Source organism: Salvelinus alpinus, chromosome 25 (assembly GCF_045679555.1).
Source record: "Salvelinus alpinus chromosome 25, SLU_Salpinus.1, whole genome shotgun sequence".
Lineage (NCBI taxonomy): Eukaryota > Metazoa > Chordata > Actinopteri > Salmoniformes > Salmonidae > Salvelinus > Salvelinus alpinus.
In genome coordinates this window covers 12,789,956-12,815,290 of record NC_092110.1, presented here as the reverse complement: position 1 = coordinate 12,815,290, position 25,335 = coordinate 12,789,956, and the positions used below count along the sequence as shown (strand labels likewise).

The window sequence follows — 25,335 nt, the reverse complement described above, 5'->3', positions numbered from 1 at the left end:
AAGATTACCACTTTATTTTAAGAATGTGAAATGTCAGAATAATAGTAGAGAGAATACTTTATTTCAGCTTTTATTTCTTTCCTCACATTCCCAGTGGGTCAGAAGTTTACATACACTCAATTAGTATTTGGTAGCATTGCCTTTAAATTGTTTAACTTGGGTCAAATGTTTCGGGTAGCCTTCCACAAGATTCCCACAATAAGTTGGGTGAATTTTGGCCCATTCCTCCTGACAGAGCTGGTGTAACTGAGTCAGGTTTATAGGCCTCCTTGCTCGCACACGCTTTTTCAGTTCTGCCCACATTTTTCTATAGGATTGAGTTCAGGGCTTTGTGATGGCCACTCCAATATCTTGACTTTGTTGTCCTTAAGCCATTTTGCCACAACTTTGGAAGTATGCTTGGGGTCATTGTCCATTTGGAAGACCCATTTGCGACCAAGCTTTAACTTCCTGACAGATGTCTTGAGATGTTGCTTCAATATATCCACATAATTTTCCGTCCTCATGATGTCATTTATTTTGTTAAGTGCACCAGTCCCTCCTGCAGCAATGCACCCCCACAACATGATGCTGCCACCCCCGTACTTCACGGTTGGGATGGTGTTCTTCGACTTGCAAGCCTCCCCCTTTTTCCTCCAAACATAACAATGGTCATTATGGCCAAACAGTTCTATTTTTGTTTCATCAGACCAGAGAACATTTCTCCAAAAAGTACGATCTTTGTCCCCATGTGCAGTTGCAAACCGTAGTCTGGCTTTTTTATGGCGGTTTTGGAGCAGTGGCTTCTTCCTTGCTGAGCAGCCTTTCAGGTTATGTCGATATAGGACTCGTTTTACCTTGTATATAGATACTTTTGTACCTATTTCCTCAGGGATTGATTTGCACTTTTCGCACCAAATTATGTTCATCTCTAGGAGACAGAACGCATCTCCTTCCTGAGCAGTATGACAGCGGCGTGGTCCCATGGTGTTTATACTTACGTACTATTGTTTGTACAGATGCACGTGGTACCTTCAGGCGTTTGGAAATTGCTCCCAAGGATGAACCAGACTTGTGGAGGTCTACAATTTCTTTCTGATGTCTTGGCTGATTTATTTTTATTTTTGCCTGATGTCAAGCAAAGAGGCACTGAGTTTGAAGGTAGGCCTTGAAATACATCCACAGGTACACCTCCAATTGACTCAAATGATGTCAATTGGGCCAGAAGTTGGTAAGAAGCTTCTAAAGCCATGACATCATTTTCTGGAATTTTCTAAGCTGTTTAAAGGCACAGTCAACTTAGTGCATGTAAACTTCTGACCCACTGGAATAATTAATTATGATACAGTGAATTATATGTGAAATAATCTGTCTGTAAACAATTGTTGGAAAAATTCCTTGTGTCATGTACAAAGTAGATTTGTGGAGTGGTTGAAAAACGAGTTTTAATGACTCCAACCTAAGTGTATGTAAACTTCCGACTTCAACTGTATATTCTAAGAAAGAGCACTACTTACTTTTCAAGTGCATGAACATTCTATTTTAGTGTGCAAGATGGAAGGTAGCCTAGCGGTTAAGAGTATTGGGCCAGTAACTGAAAGCTCACTGGTTCGAAAAAATCTACCATTCTGCCCTTGAGCAAGGCAGTTAACCTCCAAAAACTGATGTCGATTAAGGCAGCCCCTCGCAACTCTCTGATTCAGAGGGGTTGGGTTAAATGCGGAAGACACATTTCGGTTGAATGCATTCAGTTTTGCAACTGACTAGGTGTCCCCTTTCCCTAATCAAAAGGGGACCATCGCGCTCTCTCAGAAGTTTGGTTGGTGGGTAAAACTTGTAAATTCAGATAAGCGAAAGGGTGTGATGGGTCCACACTCAAAAAGATGTTGGATAAAGCTTACTTTTTTTGTGTAATGTATTTACCATGAAGTCATTTCAAGAAAAAGGGCACTGTAAAAGGAATCCGTACTACGAAAACAATTACACTGTTTCTTGAGTTAAATAAGAAGTTAAAGTTCTACCACAGTATCTTATTTTCTACCTCTGAACCTCCAGAACCCTTATTCCCCCATGGCCTGGATCCCATGACATCTCTCACTCCTTGTTATGACTGTAAATGTTATATCTACCCAGTCTGGGATCGCACATCACTCACTCCTCGGTGTTAATGTAGGTGTAATCGGACAATACAGTCTCCTAGCCTAATTCAGGCCTTTAAACCTGTGATCTGTGCCCCACCATAGTACAGCCTCAGCCTGACATGCTGCATTCATCCAAGCTGCTGCACCCACCAAAGTCAGCTTATACAAATGAAGGACACCCGGCCAAGAGTGGAGACTGGGAATTTCTCTCTTTTTCTCTCTATCCCTTCTCTATTTTGCATTGAGAGCAAAATCCTGAGCCTGATCTGTGTGAAGCGTGGGCTGGTGGGAGACGATTGGAGATGCGACAGAGGGAGGTTAGGGAGGGAGAGATGGAGGGAGCTAGCACCACGCAGCGTCCCACCGCCTCTCTGCCGCTCCGCTCTGCCACATCAAACCAGTGGCTTTCGACACACATAGATCAATGAGAGCTGCCATGGCAGGGAGAGAGAGCTGACAAGAAGATAAGCACAGCTCAGACAAGTTCATCTATGTCATGTTGTTATCCCTGATGTTAAAGCTTTTTTTAAGGAGGCCTGGTAACCTATTACCCTTGTAGCCTATTCTAAAAAATATATATATTTTACTCCTATCATGGGAATGCACTAACTTTACTATACTATGACAACAATATGTTTGTTGCAACTTCTTGGAACTGCAGTGGTGACAATGTCCAACCTTGTCGAGTTTAAACTGTGGAAAGTATTTGTAGAGAAATGTAATTTCACTGGCCATCTAACAACTGGAGTGCTTGCCCTGTCTGGCATGCTGCTAGTCCGGACTGTTCTTTTCAGGAGACGTTGCATCACATGTACATCGTCTAACAACAACTGGGGGTGATGGTGAAGAGATATTAAGACAAGAACACTCAAATTACATTTTAAAAAGAAAGAATACCCTACTGATCTCATCTCCAGAGCTTGAATTCATCTTAATAAAAAATGAAAGAACACCTTCAAAAGAGCTGCATTAAGACTCTTGAGTAATTACAAAGCACATTATTTATTGTGTCTTATCTCAGTATAAGTGGTGGTTATTTTCTATACCCCGTGGAGACCAATGGAAGACGAAGTCAAGATGAAGTCTATTTTATCTTGTACATTTTTCATAGATGTGTTGAAGGTGTAAAGCAGCACGTACAGTAGAGTTCAGCAATCCCCTTGGCTTCACAGTGAACTGTCTTTGAAATGGAACATAGATGTTCAATTATCCACAAGTGCTTTCACTTCATTTGACACGGGTTGACATGGGTTTTAAGATATATATATATATTTTTAATACAAAATACAAAACATAAACATACAAAAGACGCACACAAACATCAACGACTTCACTCCTTCCCAGATGCGCCTGTTCTCACCGGTATCTCCAGTGACAGCTGCACTACTCTCTGCCACATGTCCTCAAATTGCATAATTTTGTTCCTCTCTGTTGCCAACACTCTTTCAATATGTTCATGATGATTGCTTTTTTAACAAATGTTCCCTTAGTTCAAGAGTTTTGAGTTCATTAACTTGTGTGCTTCATGCCTTTGATGACCTGTATGTCTCTGTGTGTTTTTTGTTAGTGGTGTTATGATGTGCTTTGGTGCATTAGTATCTGTCCGCCAATGTTGAAGAATCAATACTGTTGACCTCTGCTGATAACAGCCACAGCCAGCTCTGCTTGAAAACATCACAGCTCCTGACACTGATGTATCGAAGTCACCCAGCCCATGGACTGGTGATGTCCCCTCCAGGCATGATGGGTAGCAGAAAGCCAAGCTGAGCATCATCACAGGGACTTTGGGAGGGGAAACAAACAATGGCTTATTTCCCTCAAGTCAGGAAGTGGATCTGGAATTCAATACGGCAGTCAATTACACCCCTGCACAATTCTATAGGCAATAGAATGAATTGAGCGCACACAGCCTTGTGGTGATAATGGGATGGGATGGGATAGGCTTCTGGTACCAGTCAGTATCTTACCTACCCCAGCACCACCCACCCCTGTAAGCAGCCCTTTATCACACTGAGGCACACCATCACACCCCCATACTGAGATCAGCTATTTCCAGCAGGAGAAAGCATCCCTCTGTGAGAGTTCTCAAAGGCGCAATGTGTGTGTGTGTGTGTGTGTGTGTGTGTGTGTGTGTGTGTGTGTGCGTGCGTCCGTGTGTGTGTGTGTGTGTGTGTGTGTTGGGATAAATTAATGCATATTTCTAACAAAGAGAGAAAAGGGACGATAAGAGAAGCTGTCTGCCTTTTACATTCCAGGCAAAGTCTAAACATGTCCTGAAATCCAAAGCAATCCTTGACTTGAGATAACACATGGAACCATTAGGCCTGTAAATGGTCATAATTTGTTATGGGAAATTCATGAACAAAGACTTTGATGGCTTTTTTGAGGAATTATTAACGGAGGTTTTTTTATATATATATAAGGAGCCTTCTATTAGCTTTTCTCAAGGACAGGCCTTGGGCAAATCCAGTGGGACAGAGAGAAAGAGAAAATGAGACAGAAAAAGAAAGAGAGAGAAATAGAGTGAGAGAGGGAGGGAAAGAGCAAGAGAGAGAGAGAGAATGACAGAGGGAGGCACAGGCAGACAGAGCAAGTAGAGGAGGTATATTGAAGCTTTGATTAAATCTTTATGGACCTTTCATTTGTTTGAAAAAATTGATTTCCCTTTGATTTTGTGTAGCTCACATCTATTGTGGAACAACCTAATCAATAATTTAATACCCTCCTGTACCTGTCAGGTTTAAGACCATCAATAGTACGTTTATCAGAGTTGAGAGCTTGAGGAAAAAGGTGCTTGGGATTCTTTTTTATTTGTATTTTAAAATATCATCTCAAACTATACCGCATAGAAGTACCATAATAGTACCTAAAGTACCTTAACAGATAGGCTTACATTTCTCACATTTCCAAATTGAGAGTTTAAGTTGTTTTCCAATAGATTTTCCTTATCCTAGAAGCTCATACATAGCCATAGTAAACTGTATGGTGGAATACTATGCTGTTAAAAAAGCACTGTCGACTCAACTTGAAACACGTTTCCCTTTCTGTGTCTGCATCAGAGGCCTAGTGTCTTCCTTCCTGATTTCTAGCATGAGCACAATCAGAAATAGACAAACATGATCACAAAAACATTTGGTTTCGTGGAAAGAAACAAGTGTCCAGTCAAAACAGCACATGACCCTTCTGAGGCTGTCGGCAGCCTGAAAACAATACGCTCTTGTTGAGCTTGTTTCCCATTCTCTCCAACCGTTGCTCAATGCTTTCAGTTAAGGTTCAAATCAAGGCCCCCTTCAACATAAATTGGCTTTCTAACTACATTTTTGTCTCTCAAACATGCATACTTCCAGTGCCTCTTTTCACATGCATTCATGGAGAGGGAAAATCACAGACGTTACACACAGGGCCTCACAGCACACACTTACAAACAGAAACAGACATATACACAGGGATCACAGGAGGTTGGTGGCACTTTAATTGGGTAGAACGGGCTCGCAGTATTGACTGTTGACTGGAGCGGAATAGCTGGAATGGTATCAAATACATCAAACACATGGTTTCCAGGTGTTCGATGCAATTCCACTTGCTCCGTTCCGGACATTATTAGGAGCCGTTATCCCCTCAACAGCCTCCGGTGACAGGGAAAGTAGCACATCACACTCTTACAAATATACACTGAGTGTACAAAACATTAGGAACACCTGTTCTTTCCATGACATAGACTGACCAGGTAAATCCAGGTGAAAGCTATGATCCCTTATTGATGTCAATTGTTAAATCCACTTCAATCAGTGTAGATCATGGGGAGGAGACAGGTTAAAGAAGGATTTTTAAGCCTTGAGACAATTGAGACATGGATTGTGTATGTGTGCCACTCAGAGAGTGAATGGGACAAAAGATTTAAGTGCCTTTGAACGGGGTATGGTAGTAGGCGCCAGGTGCACCGGTTTGTGTGTGTCAAGAACTGCACTGCTGCTGGGTTTATCAAGCTCAACAGTTTCCCTTGTGTATCAAGAATGGTCCACCACCCAACGGACATCCAGCCAACGTGACACAACTGGGAAGCATTGGAGAACATGGGCCAGCATCCCTGTGGAACGCTTTCGACAACTTGTAGAATCCACGGCTGACAAATTGAGGCTGTTCTGAGGGCAAAAGGGAGGTGCAACTCAATATTATGAAGGTGTTCCTAATGTTTTGAACCCTCAGTGTACACAGGGCTAGCATAGCAGCACACACTCAAACATACACACACAGCAGTATTTACTCAGTAAACAGGGACAAGTGACCTCTCCAGACCTGTTGTGAGTTGACAGAGATCACATATTACGAGCACTTCACAGTTATTTTGCAGTCCAGCTGTCACACCATTGCCTTTGAGGGGGTCGTTTAAAATCAGCAAGAAACACTCAATAGTTTTGGACATGACTGGTAAACAATGAATCTAGCTGCTAACGTTCACTTGAAAAATAACTGACTCTGGCAACACTGAATGGGATAAACACAGCCATTCAGATGAATGCCAGGGACCTCAGTCTGGAAATAGATCCAATATTACCTCCTGCTGTAAAATGAAGTGTCTCCTCTGGCTTGACATTCATTTCCATTCCAGGGCTGTATGTGACTGTACTTGGCAGATGCTGATGGCCTAGTCCCCTCTGATACCGGCATAACACAGTCACCCACATGTATTTCACCTCAGTCATTTCCTGAGTCTGTTGAGTGCGCGCTCATGTATATGGTACCTGATGAATGGGGTGACAAATGGTGACTATTTGCAATGCCCTTCCCCTTCTATGGTTGCATTTGCACTCGACCGTAGGTCACTGTGAATTTGACGGGCCAAGCCATTTCTGACCCGGGGAAAGCACATATTTGCATACAAAGAGTTCTGCTGGAACAGCTGAACGGAGAGTAATTCAACTGCAAAGCCAGAGCAGCACAAAACTCTGCTGACAGCCCATGCTGTCACCCTCAGGGACAAGGTAATAAACTAGAGCTGTTTCTCCAGATTGCAACACCTCTGACGCTTTTTTCAACAAATAAATAAACAATAATAATCAGGTAGCGAGCGAGCAGGAAATAAGGCTCCCACAAACTATTTACAAAAATCAAAACACAAGATCAGACTATGCACGGTCACTCACATTAGAATGGAGCAACAACACATTTTTCTGTGAAAGGGGTTTTGTTATCGTTAGGACCGGTGGGACAAATGAGAGGCACGCATGAAAGAAGCTGTGTCTGATGCATCTTTATCAGCCCAGCCTGGCTGGCTGCATCACACACACACACACACACACACACACACACACACGTACACACACACACACACACGGCTTCACCATGCACCAGCACCACCTCACCCCATATAAACAGTAGGCTCCGCTCTGCTGGAATCCAATGCAACACAAAGAGAACATAATGTCATACCTCAGGTGACCAAACAAACATACCCAGGGAATTCAATAAGAAAACAACTCACGGTCTGGTAGTCTGTTCAAGTCTGCCACCGCCACAGTGGCTATCTTATATGACCAGAACAGAACTACAGGTGAGGCGGAAGACAAGCTTATCACAAACAGCCCAGTGATGTTGGTTTAACGACAGGAGACGATGTACTGCTATCTCTGGCAGAGGGCAATTATCCGCCTAAATGTCAAGCTTTTAAAACCCAATTGAAGGTGAAGGGAAAAAAAAGACTTTAATGTCTTGCCAGAATAAACATGTTTCTTAGAATATTTAAAGAGGTTTGATCTTTTATTCGTTTTCATTTTCATTTATTTATCCAGGATAGGTTACTCAGTAACAAGTGCCACTGTTTACATGGAGTCCCAGGAGCCATATTATTATTTCTACAGTACTGCCTGATCCACTGGAGTGGTTAGATATAGACTCATTGGTGTATAAGACAGGACACGGTTCATTGGCTCATTGGTCGGTGTCTCAGACGGTTCACAGAGGACAGCCACTGGGCCGTCATGATACTATCCCCAAACACCGCCGAGGGAACGGATGAAAATGTCAGGGAACATTCTTCATAATGTTAAGTCACACTTACAGTCACCACCCAATCACCCTACATTTGTCCAAGAGGAGCCGTTTGCTCTAAAGAGAGTAGTGCTTGGGGACTTGGGGAAACACACAATAGTGCTTGTGGGACTTTGAATGGGGAAAAAGGTTAGATCCCCATGATCTGATGGTTCCTGCATGTGCCCGCTGCTGTGGCCTCAAAACTTCCACCGGAGAGGACCTGTCAATACCATGAGGCCGGCCTGCAGAGTGATGTCCGCGGGGGACCCATGGTGTTTGTGTGTGGGGCTGCTAATTATCGAACAGAGGCCCCACCCCCACCACCACTACAACTGCTATTGGCGACTTTAGATAATTTGATTTGATTTCCCTTTGTCCCCAACACAAAGGACACAATGGCCCTTTCTGGTCCGCAGATTGTCATACTGTATGTAGATCATTGGGTTTACACTGGATTCCTGGCTGGGTCACTTCAAGGTGGTAGAGACTACATAGGACGAGAGTCCCCACACGTGGTATTGCTAGTTTGGTTGACATGTGGTTGCTGGTTGAGAGTGACAGCGTGGTGAGCGATATCTATTTTTTCTATTATAGTATACAATTAAAGCTGCAATATTCAACTTTTTGGGCGACTTGACCAAATTCACATATAAATGTGAGTTATAGATCTGTCATTCTCATTGAAAGTAAATCTAAGAAGTGGTAGATCTGCGCTATTTCTATGCTTCCTGTTCTTAAGTTTAGTTTTTACGTGTTTTACTTTCGGTTTTATACACCTGCTTCAAACAGCTAAAAATATAATATTAAACTATAACAAGTCAGGAAATGGCGGAATGATTTCTGCACCTTTAAGGAAAATGCATGCTTGGATGTAGAGTTAGCAAGCGGTTCTGAATATTCTCAGAAATGTATCAGCCATGTATCAGCCATGACTAATCTGGGTGAAAAAACTGTGGAAAACATCAAAAACTTGATTCTTTGATCATTCAGAACAACTGTTCTTCTATTTCTGATTTCAACAACATGAAAACCAACCAAACATTCTAAGGAGAGTCTTGACAGAGAAGGCGACAGAGTGTCTCTCCTTCTGTCTAGTGCTCGCAGTATGCGGTGGCCATATTAGCCTCGTTGCCCTATAAATGTGACACAGCCACAGCCTATTAACACACGTCTCTGTGGCTATATCGTTACAGCCCTGGCCAGACTTAGTGTCCCACTGGCCCGACAGATTGATGTGAATGAGTTTAGGAAGCCCCAGACACAGTGGCTCTAAATCTTGGCTGAGGTCAGGTGGTGGAACAGAACACGTCACAGGCAGCGCTGGATAGACAGATGTCCCGTCGGTGAAAACTCACTGCAGGGAGGAATGCATGAAATGGATCTGTTTACAGACCTCTAAAACAGCCCACACCCCGTGCTCACAGAAATGAATTACTCTCTCTTTGTCCTTCCACATAATCAGTTAATGTGCACACACAGACACACACACACACACTGACAAATAAGGCATGCAAAATCATTCAGATTGTTTGGATAACATAGGATAACCTTGCCCTTGCCTGGTATTTAGTATGCACATTCTTTGACTGCTCCCTCTGAATCGGAGTTACATATTCTGTTCTGAAAGCAAAGCCCCTTTCCCATGGTGGGTTCCATGAAAACAGCACCATGTTGAATAGAGAAGTCACATTGAATCAGGAAGCTCTGCCTGCCTGTACAGAAACATGTTGCATTTGGCATGAGGCAGCCCCCCCCCCCCCCCCCCCCCCATTTTTCTCTCTCTGTCTCTCCCTCTCTCTCTCTCTCTGTACACAACAGGGTCTGCTGCAATTAGCTTGGCCGTCTCCCCAGTCTAAATATCCAGGCAGCAGTACTGTAACCCTGCCAGAGCAGAGAGAGAGAGAGAGAGAGAGAGAGAGAGAGAGAGAGAGAGAGAGAGAGAGAGAGAGAGAGAGAGAGAGAGAGAGAGAGAGAGAGAGAGAGAGAGAGAGAGAGAGAGAGAGAGAGAGAGAGACAACTCCTCCACAGTCTCAAGGAATGTGAGGCATTTCCTTTAATGTGCTTTGGCCTTGCTGGGTCAGAGGAACTAACCAAAGCTCCCCTTGCCTCGCCTCGCCTGCCTCACACGAGCAGAGCAGAGTGATTCAGAACAAAACTTCCTGTTTAACTGTCCCCAAAATAAATATGGCTTAACTGAAATCCCTACTTTTCATTCTTTCTATCTCTCTTTCTCTCTCTTTCACTCTCTGTCTCTTTTTCTGTCTCTCGTTCTCCCATTCGTAAGTTCAAATGCACATTTTTCTTACTGTACCTCTCTAATGCTGGTTTCTGAAATAACACAGCCATAGGAGTTGGCAAGACAGCACAAACAGATGTGGGACCAATCTACCCATCTAGCTACTCCCTGCCTACCTGGCTGCCTGGCTGTAGGTTGGGTCACACAGTTCTGCTTGCTCCTCTCCCCAGAACGTTCCAACAGAGCGTTTCTGCTGAGAGCTGAGAGTCTGTAATGATAGTTCTGTCATCAGATCCTCAGGAGAGTACATCATTAAACTTGATCAGGACACAGCCACATAACAGCCCCGTTCAGAGGCCAGAGATCACTGATGCTGGTCAAAGACATACTGTAGCAAGTAGCCAGTCTGTCAGTTACAGATAAGAATAGGCACGCTGAACAATCATTAGTGAGAAATATTCTCCTCTTGATCATCCCCTTTTTCACATTCCCAACACAACTAAGTCTAATGGTTATATAAGTTCTATGTACTGTAACCAGTCTTCAATATGGCAAAAATACTGTGGTCTCGTTACGCAAATAGCTGTGACAAAGAATGTGACAGCTGTCAGTTTGTTCTGTTACTACATACATTTTGGTCAGATATTTGTGCAGCAATAAACCCACAACGGTCTTTAAAGATCAGTTAAATGTTAACTTGTCAAGCAACTGGTGCCTGGCTTTGAGCAACTCCAAATTGACCTTGATTGGTGTGTCTCAACACAACAGCCACTTGGGACTAAATAATTTCCTTAAACACTGAGTGAGCAGTCACTTTACGCCAGCACTACCAACGTGTTGGAGGAAACGCTGTTCAACAGATGGCCGAGTCAGCTTGCCCGTCCCGCCACAAGGAGTTGCTAGAGCACAATGAGCCAAGGAAAGCCCCCCCAGCCAACTGTGACACACTGTGGGATCGAACCCCAGGCTGTATTAGTGCCTCAGCACCGCGATGCAATGTCTTAGACCGCTGCGCCACTCGGGAGGCTACCTCAAGCCTCCTTAACAGGTTACGATGCGACCAAGAAATATAGTTTTTTAAGCTAAAAATATCTCTAAAGGCTTGAAAGGTCAACATGCCTTTCCACTTTTATTGAAGATTGATTTTCTGTAGTAGGAGCAGGCGTGGACAGAGCGAGAGCATTATCAATCTCAGGTTGACCTTTCAGGAGACCTTTGTCTCTGTGTTAGAGAGTTTATTAAAGGCTGTTAGAGCAGGATGCGTCATCAGCGGTCATTCTGCCAATCAGAATGCACTATTAGGGGTCATTTAGCCTATCAGAACACACCATGAGGGCTCATTCAACCTATTAGAACACACCAGCCATACAGATCAACCTATCAGAAAACACTGGCCGTATGGGTCCAACCTATCAGAGCACACTGACCGGGCATACAGATCCAGTTAATCACAATCCACCTTCAGAGGTCATTAGACCTATCACAACCCACCTTCAGAGGTCATCAGACCTATCACAACCCACCGTCAGAGGTCATTAGACCTATCACAACCCACCTTCAGAGGTCATTAGACCTATCACAACCCACCGTCAGAGGTCATTAGACCTATCACAACCCACCGTCAGAGGTCATCAGACCTATCACAACCCACCGTCAGAGGTCATCAGACCTATCACAACCCACCGTCAGAGGTCATTAGACCTATCACAACCCACCTTCAGAGGTCATCAGACCTATCACAACCCACCGTCAGAGGTCATTAGACCTATCACAACCCACCTTCAGAGGTCATCAGACCTATCACAACCCACCTTCAGAGGTCATTAGACCTATCACAACCCACCGTCAGAGGTCATTAGACCTATCACAACCCACCTTCAGAGGTCATTAGACCTATCACAACCCACCGTCAGAGGTCATCAGACCTATCACAACCCACCTTCAGAGGTCATTAGACCTATCACAACCCACCTTCAGAGGTCATTAGACCTATCACAACCCACCGTCAGAGGTCATTAGACCTATCACAACCCACCTTCAGAGGTCATTAGACCTATCACAACCCACCGTCAGAGGTCATTAGACCTATCACAACCCACCGTCAGAGGTCATTAGACCTATCACAACCCACCGTCAGAGGTCATTAGACCTATCACAACCCACCGTCAGAGGTCATTAGACCTATCACAACCCACCTTCAGAGGTCATTAGACCTATCACAACCCACCGTCAGAGGTCATTAGACCTATCACAACCCACCGTCAGAGGTCATTAGACCTATCACAACCCACCGTCAGAGGTCATTAGACCTATCACAACCCACCTTCAGAGGTCATTAGACCTATCACAACCCACCGTCAGAGGTCATTAGACCTATCACAACCCACTTTCAGAGGTCATCAGACCTATCACAACCCACCGTCAGAGGTCATTAGACCTATCACAACCCACCGTCAGAGGTCATTAGACCTATCACAACCCACCTTCAGAGGTCATTAGACCTATCACAACCCACCGTCAGAGGTCATTAGACCTATCACAACCCACCGTCAGAGGTCATTAGACCTATCACAACCCACCGTCAGAGGTCATCAGACCTATCACAACCCACCGTCAGAGGTCATCAGACCTATCACAACCCACCTTCAGAGGTCATTAGACCTATCACAACCCACCGTCAGAGGTCATTAGATCTATCACAACCCACCTTCAGAGGTCATCAGACCTATCACAACCCACCTTCAGAGGTCATCAGACCTATCACAACCCACCTTCAGAGGTCATCAGACCTATCACAACCCACCTTCAGAGGTCATTAGACCTATCACAACCCACCTTCAGAGGTCATTAGACCTATCACAACCCACCGTCAGAGGTCATTAGACCTATCACAACCCACCGTCAGAGGTCATTAGACCTATCACAACCCACTTTCAGAGGTCATTAGACCTATCACAACCCACCTTCAGAGGTCATTAGACCTATCACAACCCACCGTCAGAGGTCATTAGACCTATCACAACCCACCTTCAGAGGTCATTAGACCTATCACAACCCACCGTCAGAGGTCATTAGACCTATCACAACCCACCGTCAGAGGTCATTAGACCTATCACAACCCACCTTCAGAGGTCATTAGACCTATCACAACCCACCGTCAGAGGTCATTAGACCTATCACAACCCACCGTCAGAGGTCATTAGACCTATCACAACCCACCGTCAGAGGTCATCAGACCTATCACAACCCACCGTCAGAGGTCATTAGACCTATCACAACCCACCGTCAGAGGTCATCAGACCTATCACAACCCACCGGGAGTGGAGATATACCGCACAGATTATTTTTGATTTATCTGTTCAACGAACTCAGGACAGCTTGCATACTTTACATTCCTGCCATATTATACATTTGTGCAGAGATACTTTTTTTTTTACATCAGTCAGATTGGTTATCTTTTACAAGGACATAGCTGCTATTGTGTGCACCCGGAAGGCTTTGATCGTATTCGAGGCAGACTACATTGCATCGGATTGCGAAATCTTAGCGTTAGCTGATATGTTAAACACCTAACTAGGACTTCTGAGATCAGGCAGGTAACTGTAATGTAGTCCGCCTAGAACGCAGCCATTGTATATTCAAGCATCATGGTAAGTACACTATACAGTGCATTCGGAAAGTATTCAGACCCATTCTCCTTTTCCACATTTTGGTACGTTACAGCCATAATCTAAATTAAACTATATATTTTTTTCTCCTCATCAATCTACACATAATACCCCATAATCGCAAAGCAAAAATAGTTTTTTAGCATTTTTTGCGAACCTTTTTTTAAAATAAAACATCAGAAATACTTTATTTACATAAGTATTCAGACCCTTTGCTATGAGACTCAAAATTGAGCTCAGGTCCATCCTGTTTCCATTGATTATCCTTGAGATGTTTCTACAACTTGATTGGAGTTCACCTGTGGTAAACTAAATTGATTGGACATGATTTGGAAAGGCACACACCTGTCTATATAAGGTCCCACAGTTGACAGTGCATGTCAGAGCAAAAACCAAGCCATGAGGTCGAAGGAATTGTCTGTAGAGCTCCGAGACAGGATTGTGTCGAGGCACAGATCTGGGGAAGGGTAATAAAACATTTCTGCAGCATTTAAGGTTCCCAAGAACACAGTGGCCTCCATCATTTTTAAATATAAGAAGTTGGAAACCACCAAAACTCTTCTTAGAGCTGGCCACACAGCCAAACTGAGCAATCGGGGGAGAACGGCCTTGGTCAGGGAGGTGACCAAGAACCCGATGGTAACTCTGTGGAGATGGGAGAACCTTCCAGAAGGGCAACCATCTTTGCAGCACTTCACCTATCAGGCCTTTATGGTAGAGTGGCCAGACGGAAGCTACTCCTCAGGAAAATGCACGACAGCCTGCTTGAAGTTTGCCAAAAGGCCCCTAAATAATTCTTAGACCATGAGAAACAAGATTCTCTGGTCTGATGAAACAAAGTTTGAACTATTTGGCCTGAATGGCAAGCGTCACGTCTGGAATAAACCTGGCACCATCCCTACGGTAAAGCATGGTGGTGGCAGCATCATGCTGTGGGGATGTTTTCAGTGGCAGGGACTGGGAGACTAGTCAGGATCGAGGGAAAGCTGAACGGAGCAAAGTACAGAGAGATCCTTGATGAAAACCTGTTCCAGAGGACTTAGCACCTCAGACTGGGGCAAAGTTTCACCTTCCAACAGGACAACAATTCTAAGCACACAGCCAAGACAACGCAGGAGTGGCTTCGGGACAAGTCTCTGAATGTCCTTGAGTGGCCCAGCCAGAGCCCGGACTTGAACCCGATCTAACATCTCTGGAGAGACCTGAAAATAGCTGTGCAGCCAACCTGACAGAGCTTGAGAGGATCTGCAGAGAAGAACGGGAGAAACTCCCCAAATACAGGTGTGCCAAGCTTGTTTTTAAATAAAAAAGCGTTTTTTGCTTTGTCATTATGGGGTGTTGTTTGTAGATTGATGAGGGAAAAAACAGAATTTAATCAATTTTAGAATAAGGCTGAAACGAAACTAAATATGGAAAAAGTTAAGGGGTCTGAATACTTTCCGAATGCACTGTATATACAAAAGTATGTGGACACCCCTGAACATGTGTGGATTCGGCTATTTCAGCCACAATTGATTGAAGACAGGTATATAAATCGAGCACACAGCCATGCAATCTCCATACACAAACAATGGCAGGAGAATGGCCTTACTGAAGAGCACAGTGACTTTCAAAGTGGCACCGTCATAGGATACCTGTCACGACTTCTGCCGAAGTCATTGCCTCTCCTTGTTCGGGCGGTGCTCGGCGGTCGACGTCACCGGTCTTCTAGCCATCATTGATCCATTTTTCATTTTCCATTGGTTTTGTCTTGTCTTCCCACACACCTGGTTTCAATCCCATTCATTACCTGTTGTGTATTTAACCCTCTGTTTCCCCTCATGTCTTTGTCAGAGATTGTTCTATGTCAGTGTTGTTTATGGTTATATAGGTGTGCGACGGGTCCTCGTACCCATGTTTATTTTATGTATGTACATATTAGTGTTTGGAGCATGTTAAGTGGACATATATTAAAAGACTCCATTTACACTCCGTTTGACTCTCCTGCGCCTGACTTCCCTGCCACCTATACACACGACTCTGACAATACCACCTTTCCAACAAGTCACTTCGTCAAATTTCGGCCCTGCTAGACCTGCACCGGTCAACTGTAAGTGCTGTGGAAAGTGGTGGAAACGTTTAAAAGCAACAACGGCTCAGCCGCGAAGTGGTAGGCCACACAACCTCACAGAACGGGACCGCTGAAGCACATAGCGTGTAAAAATCGTTTGTCTTCAGTTGCAACACTCACTACCGAGTTACAAACGGCCTCTGGAAGCAATGTCAGCACAAGAACGGCTCGTCAGGAGCTTCATGAAATGCGTTTCCATGGCCTAAGCCATGATAACCAAGATAACCATGAGCCTAAGATAACCATGAGCAATGCCAAGCATAGGCCTGAGTGGAGTAAAACATATTTTCTGGAGTGATGAATCACGCTTTACCATATGTCAGTCCGATGGACGAATCAGAGTTTGGCGGATGCCAGGAGAACACTACCTGTCCCAATACATAGTGCCAACTGTAAAGTTTGGTGGAGGAAGAATAATGGTCTGGGGCTGTTTTTCATGGGTCGGGCTAGGCCCCTTAGTTCCAGTAAAGGGAAATCTTAATGCTACAGACATCATAGATGATTCCAACTTTGTGACAAACAGTTTGGGGAAAGCCCTTTCCTGTTTCAGCATGACAATGCCCCCGTGCAGGGAGGTCCATACAGAAATGTTTTGTTGAGATCTGTGAGGAAGAACATGACTTACCTGTACAGAGCCCTGACCTCAACCCCATTGACCACCTTTGGGATGAATTGGAACGCCGACTGCGAGCCAGGCCTAATCACACAACATCAGTGCCCGACTTCACTAATGCTCTTGTGGCTGAATGGAAGCAAGTACCCGCAGCAATGTTCCAAAATCTAGTGGAAAGCCTTCCCAGAAGAGTGGAGGCTGTAATAGCAACAAGGGGGGACCAACTCCATATTAATGCCCATGATTTTGGAATAAGATGTTTGACAAGCAGCTGTCCACATACATTTGGTCATGTGGTGTATGATTTTCAGAAAAAGAGGAAATGGCATGATGACATAGGAGCCTCATCTTTCTCACCCTCATATTTGTTAGGGAGTTAAGGACTGCGTCCCAAATGACACTGCCTTCCCTATATGGTACACAACTTTTTTTTTTACCAGAGCCCAATTGGCCCTGGTCAAAAGTAGTGCTCTATAAAGGAAATAGGGTGCCACTTGGGATGCAAAAACGATGTCTGCCTTCATTGCACAAAAAACAAAACCAGGCTCATTGGTATGCTGAGAAATATCAGTAATACCTGTGATGTTGTTGAGTATGATAATCCCAGTCTTTACTCATGGTAATCTCTCAGTCTGTGGTTACGGCGGCAAAAAGCCCAGTCTACACACACACCATGGATCTCCTGGGCCAAGACAGAGAGCAGACACACACATAGACAGGACTCAGACCGCCAATGTTAAAAACACCATCCACCAGCCATAACAAATAACTGAACCAGCCAGACAGGACACAACAACTACACAAAGCCACAGTTAGTTACACAGTAAAGTCAGTGACAGAAAACACCACAGCTAAACAGTGACAGGCTATATGACAGGCAGGCCTTAAAACAGAACACAGCACAACAACAGTTCCTCCATGTACAAAAGTTATACTCCATAGATCTTAACGGTGGAGAGGGAACCTGTGCTTTTCAAAGGGAGAGGCACCACAGCACAGCAGCCGTAGACTGAAGGTACACCTGCCACAACAAAACAACAAGGGCCATCGTCCCCGTTGCTAGGACTGTTGGTTGCCATAACAAGCCTATATTTTGGTGCTTTAATTGGCCATCTGCTGCCAGAGAACTGTAAACACACCGGCAGACACAAAGATACAGCCTGGGTATCCATGGGGGACTGCAGTCCTAGTTCCGCTACATTTGCATTCTGATAGGCCTATTAGAATCCTGTGTTTATTTGTTTGTTTTTTTGAATATCACAGAAGAGAACCTGTCACAGAAACACATCCGACTAAACAAACAGGACACCTCACTCAAAAAAGAAAAGGATGGAAAAAAGAGGCAGCAAAAGAGCAGATAAATATATGACAAAATTGTGTGGCGCCAGGGATTTCCGTGTTGTTATTCAAAGTGCAGTACTCTGTAAAATCATTTTAAATATGCTGGGGGAACAACAGAAAAGGATGAATCTGAAAACAAAGCAGTGGATCATTACAAAGAAAGAGTGGCATTTGCTCACTGCATAATGACTCAGTGACAGAAATTCAATCAGTTTGGAGGCTGCTTACCACCCTCAAAAATGAAGCTGGGAATTGATAATTTAGCTTGATTCGTGTCTGAGTATTTATGAATAACAACGAAGCACACAACAATTAGCCGAGTTAATCTCTGCTAATAATAAATCCTATAAGCCTGGCAGAGACATATGGGATCTATACATAATATCCAGAAAATCACTACACAAAAGGTGCTCAAAGGGTTCTTCAGCTGGCCCCACAGGAGAACCCTTTGAAGAAGGGTTCTACCTGGAACTAAAATGGGACAACCGAAGAACCCTTTTGGAACCCTTTTTTCTAAGAGTGTATGAAAACTGTACAGTACGAGTCCGATCAGAATTCTAAGTACCCATTCGCTTGGATCTATTCAAAGTCATAGCATCTAACAAAGTGTCCAACCAGGTGGTAGCTAACAGTAGACGACATGCATAAATAAGACCGCATGAAAAACACCTTGTGTACGTGTGGCTTGATACCTAAGACATGACCATGCATGCCCTACTCTCCCCAGTCTTTTGAACAGCGTCATGCAAGCGAGAGAGAATGAGGTGTTGTGTCGAGATGTGTTCCCCTCTGGGAATAATGTTCCACCATTCATTTGAAGAGGCATCATCAGCAAAACAGCACTGATGACGGCTCACTGACACATCACCTTGGCATACCAAGTGTTTTCATTCATTTCTAGGCACATTTTAACATAGCATATAGGCCATTTAGCGACGTTCAATAGTGATTGCATATATTTCCACATGGGTGGCCTCAGGAAGAATCGAATCCATGACTCTGGCGTTGCCAGCACCATGCTCTACCAACTGAGCCATACAGGACCAAGAAGGCCACCATTCATATTTCATTGTAAACATTCATTGATATGCATCATACCTTCAATCTTCCTCAGAGCGGTCTGGCATGCGTCCTGGCTGGGGAACTCAAAGGGGTTGTTGCAGGTCCGTATGCTGTCACACTCACACTTCCCATCAATGATGTTGCAGCCCGTGATCAGGTTCTCGTTGCACGGCTCAAATCCCAACAACTGGTCGTCGTCCCAGTTTTCGTCTGATCAGGAAGAAAGGTACATTGAGGGCAATGTCAACGTAATATTACATCAAATCAAGGACATGAACTTTTTTGTTTTATTATCTATGTTTGCCAGCATACCTCATACTGTACATAATCCATGATCAAGTAAACAATATAACATTTCATAAATGTTTCAATTCAAGATTTGTTTTCATGATGCCTCCAACAATCATAACTGAACATTGTTACCAGTACTCACACTATACCCCAAGAATGTATTGCAAATACAAAACTATAAAGGTCAGTTACTGTATTTTGTCAACTCCCCGGCTGAAATATTGATCATTATGGTGTATGACAGTGGGAGCATCGCAAATGGCACCCTACCCTTACAGATGTAGGATCTTAATTTGATCACCCTGTTGCAGGAGAACTTTCCTGCAATTGAAACAATGTAAGACTTGTAGTGTATTTGAGGTTTAAAAAGGCTTCTAAAGTTTGCAATTTTCACTTTGAAATTTCAGACATTATTTTCCCTTACGAACAATGTATCAACCCCCTTAATTAGAATCCACATAATAATTCACATTCCCTGTTGCTGCAGGATTCTTTTCCTGCTGTAGCAAACTGGCTCAAATTAAGATCCTACATCTGTATACAGTGCACTACATTTGACCAGAGTCATAACGGCCCTGGTCAAAAGTAGTGCACTATATACAGTACCAGTCAAAAGTTTGGACACACCTACTCATTCCAGGGTTTTTCTTTATTTTTACTATTTTCTACAATGTAGAATAATAGTGAAGACATCAAAACTATGAAATAACACATATGGAATCTTGTAGTAACCAAAAAAGTGTTAAACAAATCAAAATATATATTATATTTGAGATTCTTCAAAATAGCCACCCTATGCCTTGATGACAGCATTGCACACTCTTGGCATTCTCTCAACCAGCTTCATGAGGTAGTCACCTGGAATGCAATTGTTAAAAGTTAATTGTGGAATTTCTTTCCTTCTTAATGTGTTTGACCCAATCAGTTGTGTTGTGACAAGGTCGGGGTGGTATACAGAAGATAGCACTATTTCGTAAAAGAACAAGTCCATATTATTGCAAGAACAGCTCAAATAAGCAAAGAGAAATGACAGTCCATCATTACTTTAAGACATGAAGGTCAGTCAATACAGAACATTTTCAAGAACTTTGAAAGTTTCTTCAAGTGCAGTCGCAAAAACTATCAAGCGCTATGATGAAACTGGCTCTCATGAGGACCGCCACAGGAAAGAAAGACCTGGAGTTACCTGTGCTGCAGAGGGTAACTTCATTAGAGTTACCAGCCTCAGAAATTGCAGCCCAAATAAATACTTCACAGAGTTCAAGTAACAAGACACATCTCAACATCAACTGTTCAGAGGAGACTGTGTGAATCAGGCCTTCATGGTTGAATTGCTACAAAGAAACCACTACTAAAGAACAACAATAATAAGAAGAGACTTGCTTGGGCCAAGAAACACGATCAATGGAATCTGTCCTAAGGTCTGATGGGTCCAAATTTGAGATTTTTGGTTCCAACCCCCGTGTCTTTGTGAGAAGCAGAGTAGGTGAACAGATGGTCTCCGCATGTGGGGTTCCCACCGTGAAGCATGGAGGAGGAGGTGTGATGGTGTTGGGGTGCTTTGCTGTTGACACTGTCAGTGATTTATTTAGAATTCAAGGCACACTTAACCAGCATGGCGTTTCACAGCATACTGCAGCAATATGCCATCCCATCTGGTTTGCGCTTAGTGGGACTATCATTTGTTTTTCAACAGGACAATGACCCAACACACCTCCAGGTAATAGGGTGCCATTCAGGTGTACTGTTTGAAGCTAGCTAGCTCACCACATTATGTAGTTATATTTGCAGTGCAAACATGCAGTACATTTGAGATAGGACAGTGCTTTTTCTCCAGCTCCCTTCTTAGTAGTGTGTGTGTGTGTGTGTGTGTGTGTGTGTGTGTGTGTGTGTGTGTGTGTGTGTGTGTGTGTGTGTGTGTGTGTGTGTGTGTGTGTGTGTGTGTGTGTGTGTGTGTGTGTGTGTGTGTGTGTGTGTGTGTGGTTGCTCGCACACTCGAGCATGTGTTGGCATACAGTATGTTTTGCACTTCCATCTTTGGGCATAAAAGTGACATTGAGAGTGTATGGGGAAATTCTTGAGTGTGTGTGTATACAGTTGTGGCCAGAAGTTTTGAGAATGACACAAATATAAATTTTCACAAATTGCTGCCTCAGTTTGTATGATGGCAATTTGCATATACTCCAGAATGTTATGAAGAGTGATCAGATGAATTGCAATTATTTGCAAAGTCCCTCTTTGCCATGCAAATTAACTGAATCGCTAAAAACATTTCCACTGCATTTCAGCCCTGCCACAAAAGGACCAGCTGACATCATGTCAGTGATTATCTCGTTAACACAGGTGTGAGTGTTGACGAGGACAAGGCTGGAGATCACTCTGTCATGCTGATTGAGTTTGAATAACAAACTGGAAGCTTCAAAAGGAGGGTGGTGCTTGGAATCATTGTTCTTCCTTTGTCAAACATGGTTACCTGCAAGGAAACATGTGCCGTCATCATTGCTTTGCACAAAAAGGGCTTCACAGGCAAGGATATTGCTGCCAGTAAGATTGCACCTAAATCAACCATTTATCGGATCATCAAGAACTTCAAGGAGAGCGGTTCAATTGTTGTGAAGAAGGCTTCAGGGCGCCCAAGAAAGTCCAGCAAGTGCTGGGACCGTCTCCTAAAGTTGATTCAGCTGCGAGATCGGGGCACCACCAGTACAGAGCTTGCTCGGGAATGGCAGTAGGCAGGTGTGAGTGCATCTGCACGCACAGTGAGGCGAAGACTTTTGGAGGATGGCTTGGTGTCAAGAAGTACAGCAAAGAAGCCACTTCCCTCCAGGAAAAACATCAGGGAAAGACTGATATTCTGCAAAAGGTAGAGGGATTGGACTGCTCAGGACTGGGGTAAAGTCATTTTCTCTGATGAATCCCCTTTCCGATTGTTTGGGGCATCCGGAAAATAGCTTGTCCGGAGAAGACAATTTGAGCGCTACCATCAGTCCTGTGTCATGCCAACAGTAAAGCATCCTGAGACCATTCATGTGTGGGGTTGCTTCTCAGCCAAGGGAGTGGGTTCACTCACAATTTTGTCTAAGAACACAGCCATGAATAAAGAATGGTACCAACACATCCTCCGAGAGCAATTTCTCCCAACCATCCAGGAACAGTTTGGTGACGAACAATGCCTTTTCCAGCATGATGGAGCACCTTGCCATAAAGCAAAAGTGATAACTAAGCGGCTCGTGGAACAAAACATCGATATTTTGGGTCCATGGCCAGGAAACTCCCCAGACCTTAATCCCATTGAGAACTTGTGGTCAATCCTCAAGAGGCGGGTGGACAAACAAAAAAACACAAATTCTGACAAACTCCAAGCATTGATTATGCAAGAATGGGCTGCCATCAGTCAGAATGTGGCCCAGAAGTTAATTGACAGCATGCCAGGGCAGATTGCAGAGGTCTTGAAAAAGAAGGGTCAACACTGCAAATATTGACTCTTTGCATCAACTTCATGTAATTGTCAATAAAAGCCTTTGACACTAATGAAATGCTTGTAAATATACATCAGTATTCCATAGTAACATCTGACAAAAATATCTAAAGACACTGAAGCAGCAAACTTTGTGGAAATTAATATTTGTGTCATTCTCAAAACTTTTGGCCACGACTGTAGACAGACAGATACAGTAAAGTATGTGTATATTATTGTCAATAACTATGTGTCGGCTTTGCTGTGCCTTGCTTGACAATGTGATGTATAGGAAGCCCACTTATCAAGTGCTTGTACAGCATGAGAACTTCAAGGTCACTGACTATAGTTATTGAAAAGAGCTCTGTGTTGTCTGTGAAATGCATATGGTTCAAGGTCTGAGAATACAATGTACATGTGACTCATCACTATCTAAACATCTAGCACTAAAAATACAGCAGGAAATACATTCATTCATCACAACACTGCATGTGTACATAAAAGATGTGGCCATGAGTGCACAGGCCGAGAATCAAAGAAAGGATTTGGTGCTTTTGCCATATGTCTGTTATCATGATATACACTACTGTATTCTTTTTTAAATGGAAGATGTAGAATCATAACTTCTCTTCCAAAATTCTGTAATAATTCATAAGGGCATTGCCTAACTCAAACGTTCTTGGAAACCTATTGACATCAGTGCATGATTTATGTGGAAATTTGAGTTATGAAGCATTGCACACATTCTGTATCTCAAATTAGAATTTGGCCTCATGAGAGTTGTAAAAGTTGGCTGAAACACCAAACCCAACACCAAAGCAATGCTAAAAGAAAACTGTTGAAGTTACAGCCCCATATCATCTGAAGTCCCTGTGATTTTGTATGAGGATAGCTCTAGTTCCCTGTGGTGGCACATGATAGTTATTTTAGCAGGGGGCCTTGCCTGCATATAGGAGGAGGCAGCATTAGCTGGCGCTGAAGGTACCTACACTGAACAAAAATATAAACTCAACATGCAACAATTTCAAAGATTGTACTGAGTTACAGTTCACATAAGGAAGTCAGTCAATTGAAATACATTCATTAGGCCCTAATCTATGGATTTCACATGACTGGGAATACAGATATGCATATGTTGGTCACAGATACCTTACATTTTTTAAATCTGAAAAACAGTCCGTATCTGGTGTGACTACCACTTGCCTCATGCAGCGCAACACATCTCCTTCACATAGAGTTAATAAGGCTGTTGATTGTGGCATGTGGAATGTTGTTCCACTCCTCATCAATGGCTGTGCAAAGTTGCTGGATATTGGCGGGAACTGGAACACTGTCGACACGTCGATCCAGAGCATCCCAAACATGCTCAATGGGTGACATGTCTGGTAAGTATATAGGCCATGTAAGAACTGGGACATTTTTGGGGGCGTGCATTATCATGCTGAAACATGAGGTGATGGCGACGGTTGAATGGCACGACAAGGGGCCTCAGGATCTCGTCACAGTATCTCTGTGCATTCAAATTGCCATCGATAAAATGCAATTGTGTTTGTTGTCCGTAGGTTATGCCTGCCCATACCATAACCCCACCGCCACCATTGGGCACTCTGTGCACAACGTTGACATCAGCAAACCGCTTGCCCACAGGACACCATTCACGCTGTCTGCCAAAGGCCCACTACAGTTGAAACTTCACGGATTCATCCGTGAAGAGTACACCTCTCCAGCGAGCCAATGGCCATCGAAGCTGAGCATTTGCACACTGAAGTCGATTATGACGCCGAACTGCAGTCAGGTCAAGAACCTGGTGAGGACGACGAGCATGCAGATGAGCTTCCCTGAGACAGTTTCTTCTGTTGTGCAAACCCACAGTTTCATCAGCTGTCCGAGTGGCTGGTCTCAGACGATCCCGCAGGTGAAGAAGCCGGATGTTGGAAGTGGATTATGGTAGAGAGGCGGCTTATGGCCGCTTATGTAACAGCTCTGGTGGACATTCCTGCAGTCAACATGCCAATTCCATGATCCTTCAAAACTGTTGCATTGTGTTGTATGACAAAACTGCACATTTTATTGTCCCCATCACAACATGCACATGTGTAATGATCATGATGTTTAAAGATGCACTATGCAGAAATCCCTCTGTCATATTCTGGTTGCTAAAACTCAAATAGTTCGCCTAATTTTAGTTTATGTGACAAAATAAGCTAGTATAGTGTAGATTCTCTACACTATCTAAACCACTGTGAAATATATTTTCCATAACCAACAATATTGTTGTTTCGGCTGTTTGAAGCTGGTGTACAAAACCGAAAGTAAAACATGTAAAAACAAAACTGAACAACGGGAATCACAGAGATCTAACGCTTCTTAGACTTGCTTTCAAGTAGAATGATAGATCTATAACTCA

At 43.6% G+C, this 25,335-nt stretch overlaps 1 protein-coding gene across 2 annotated transcripts in view; it reads right to left on the bottom strand.

Annotated features, from left to right (window-relative positions):
• The window catches only part of LOC139553382 (cysteine-rich motor neuron 1 protein), a 129,994-nt gene that overhangs the window by 93,326 nt on the left and 11,333 nt on the right, over nt 1-25,335 (bottom strand). For both annotated transcript variants that reach the window (XM_071365658.1, XM_071365657.1), the window contains exon 2: nt 19,217-19,390. In XM_071365658.1, coding sequence (XP_071221759.1) covers nt 19,217-19,390 — 174 coding nt within the window. The remainder of the gene's footprint in view (nt 1-19,216; nt 19,391-25,335) is intronic.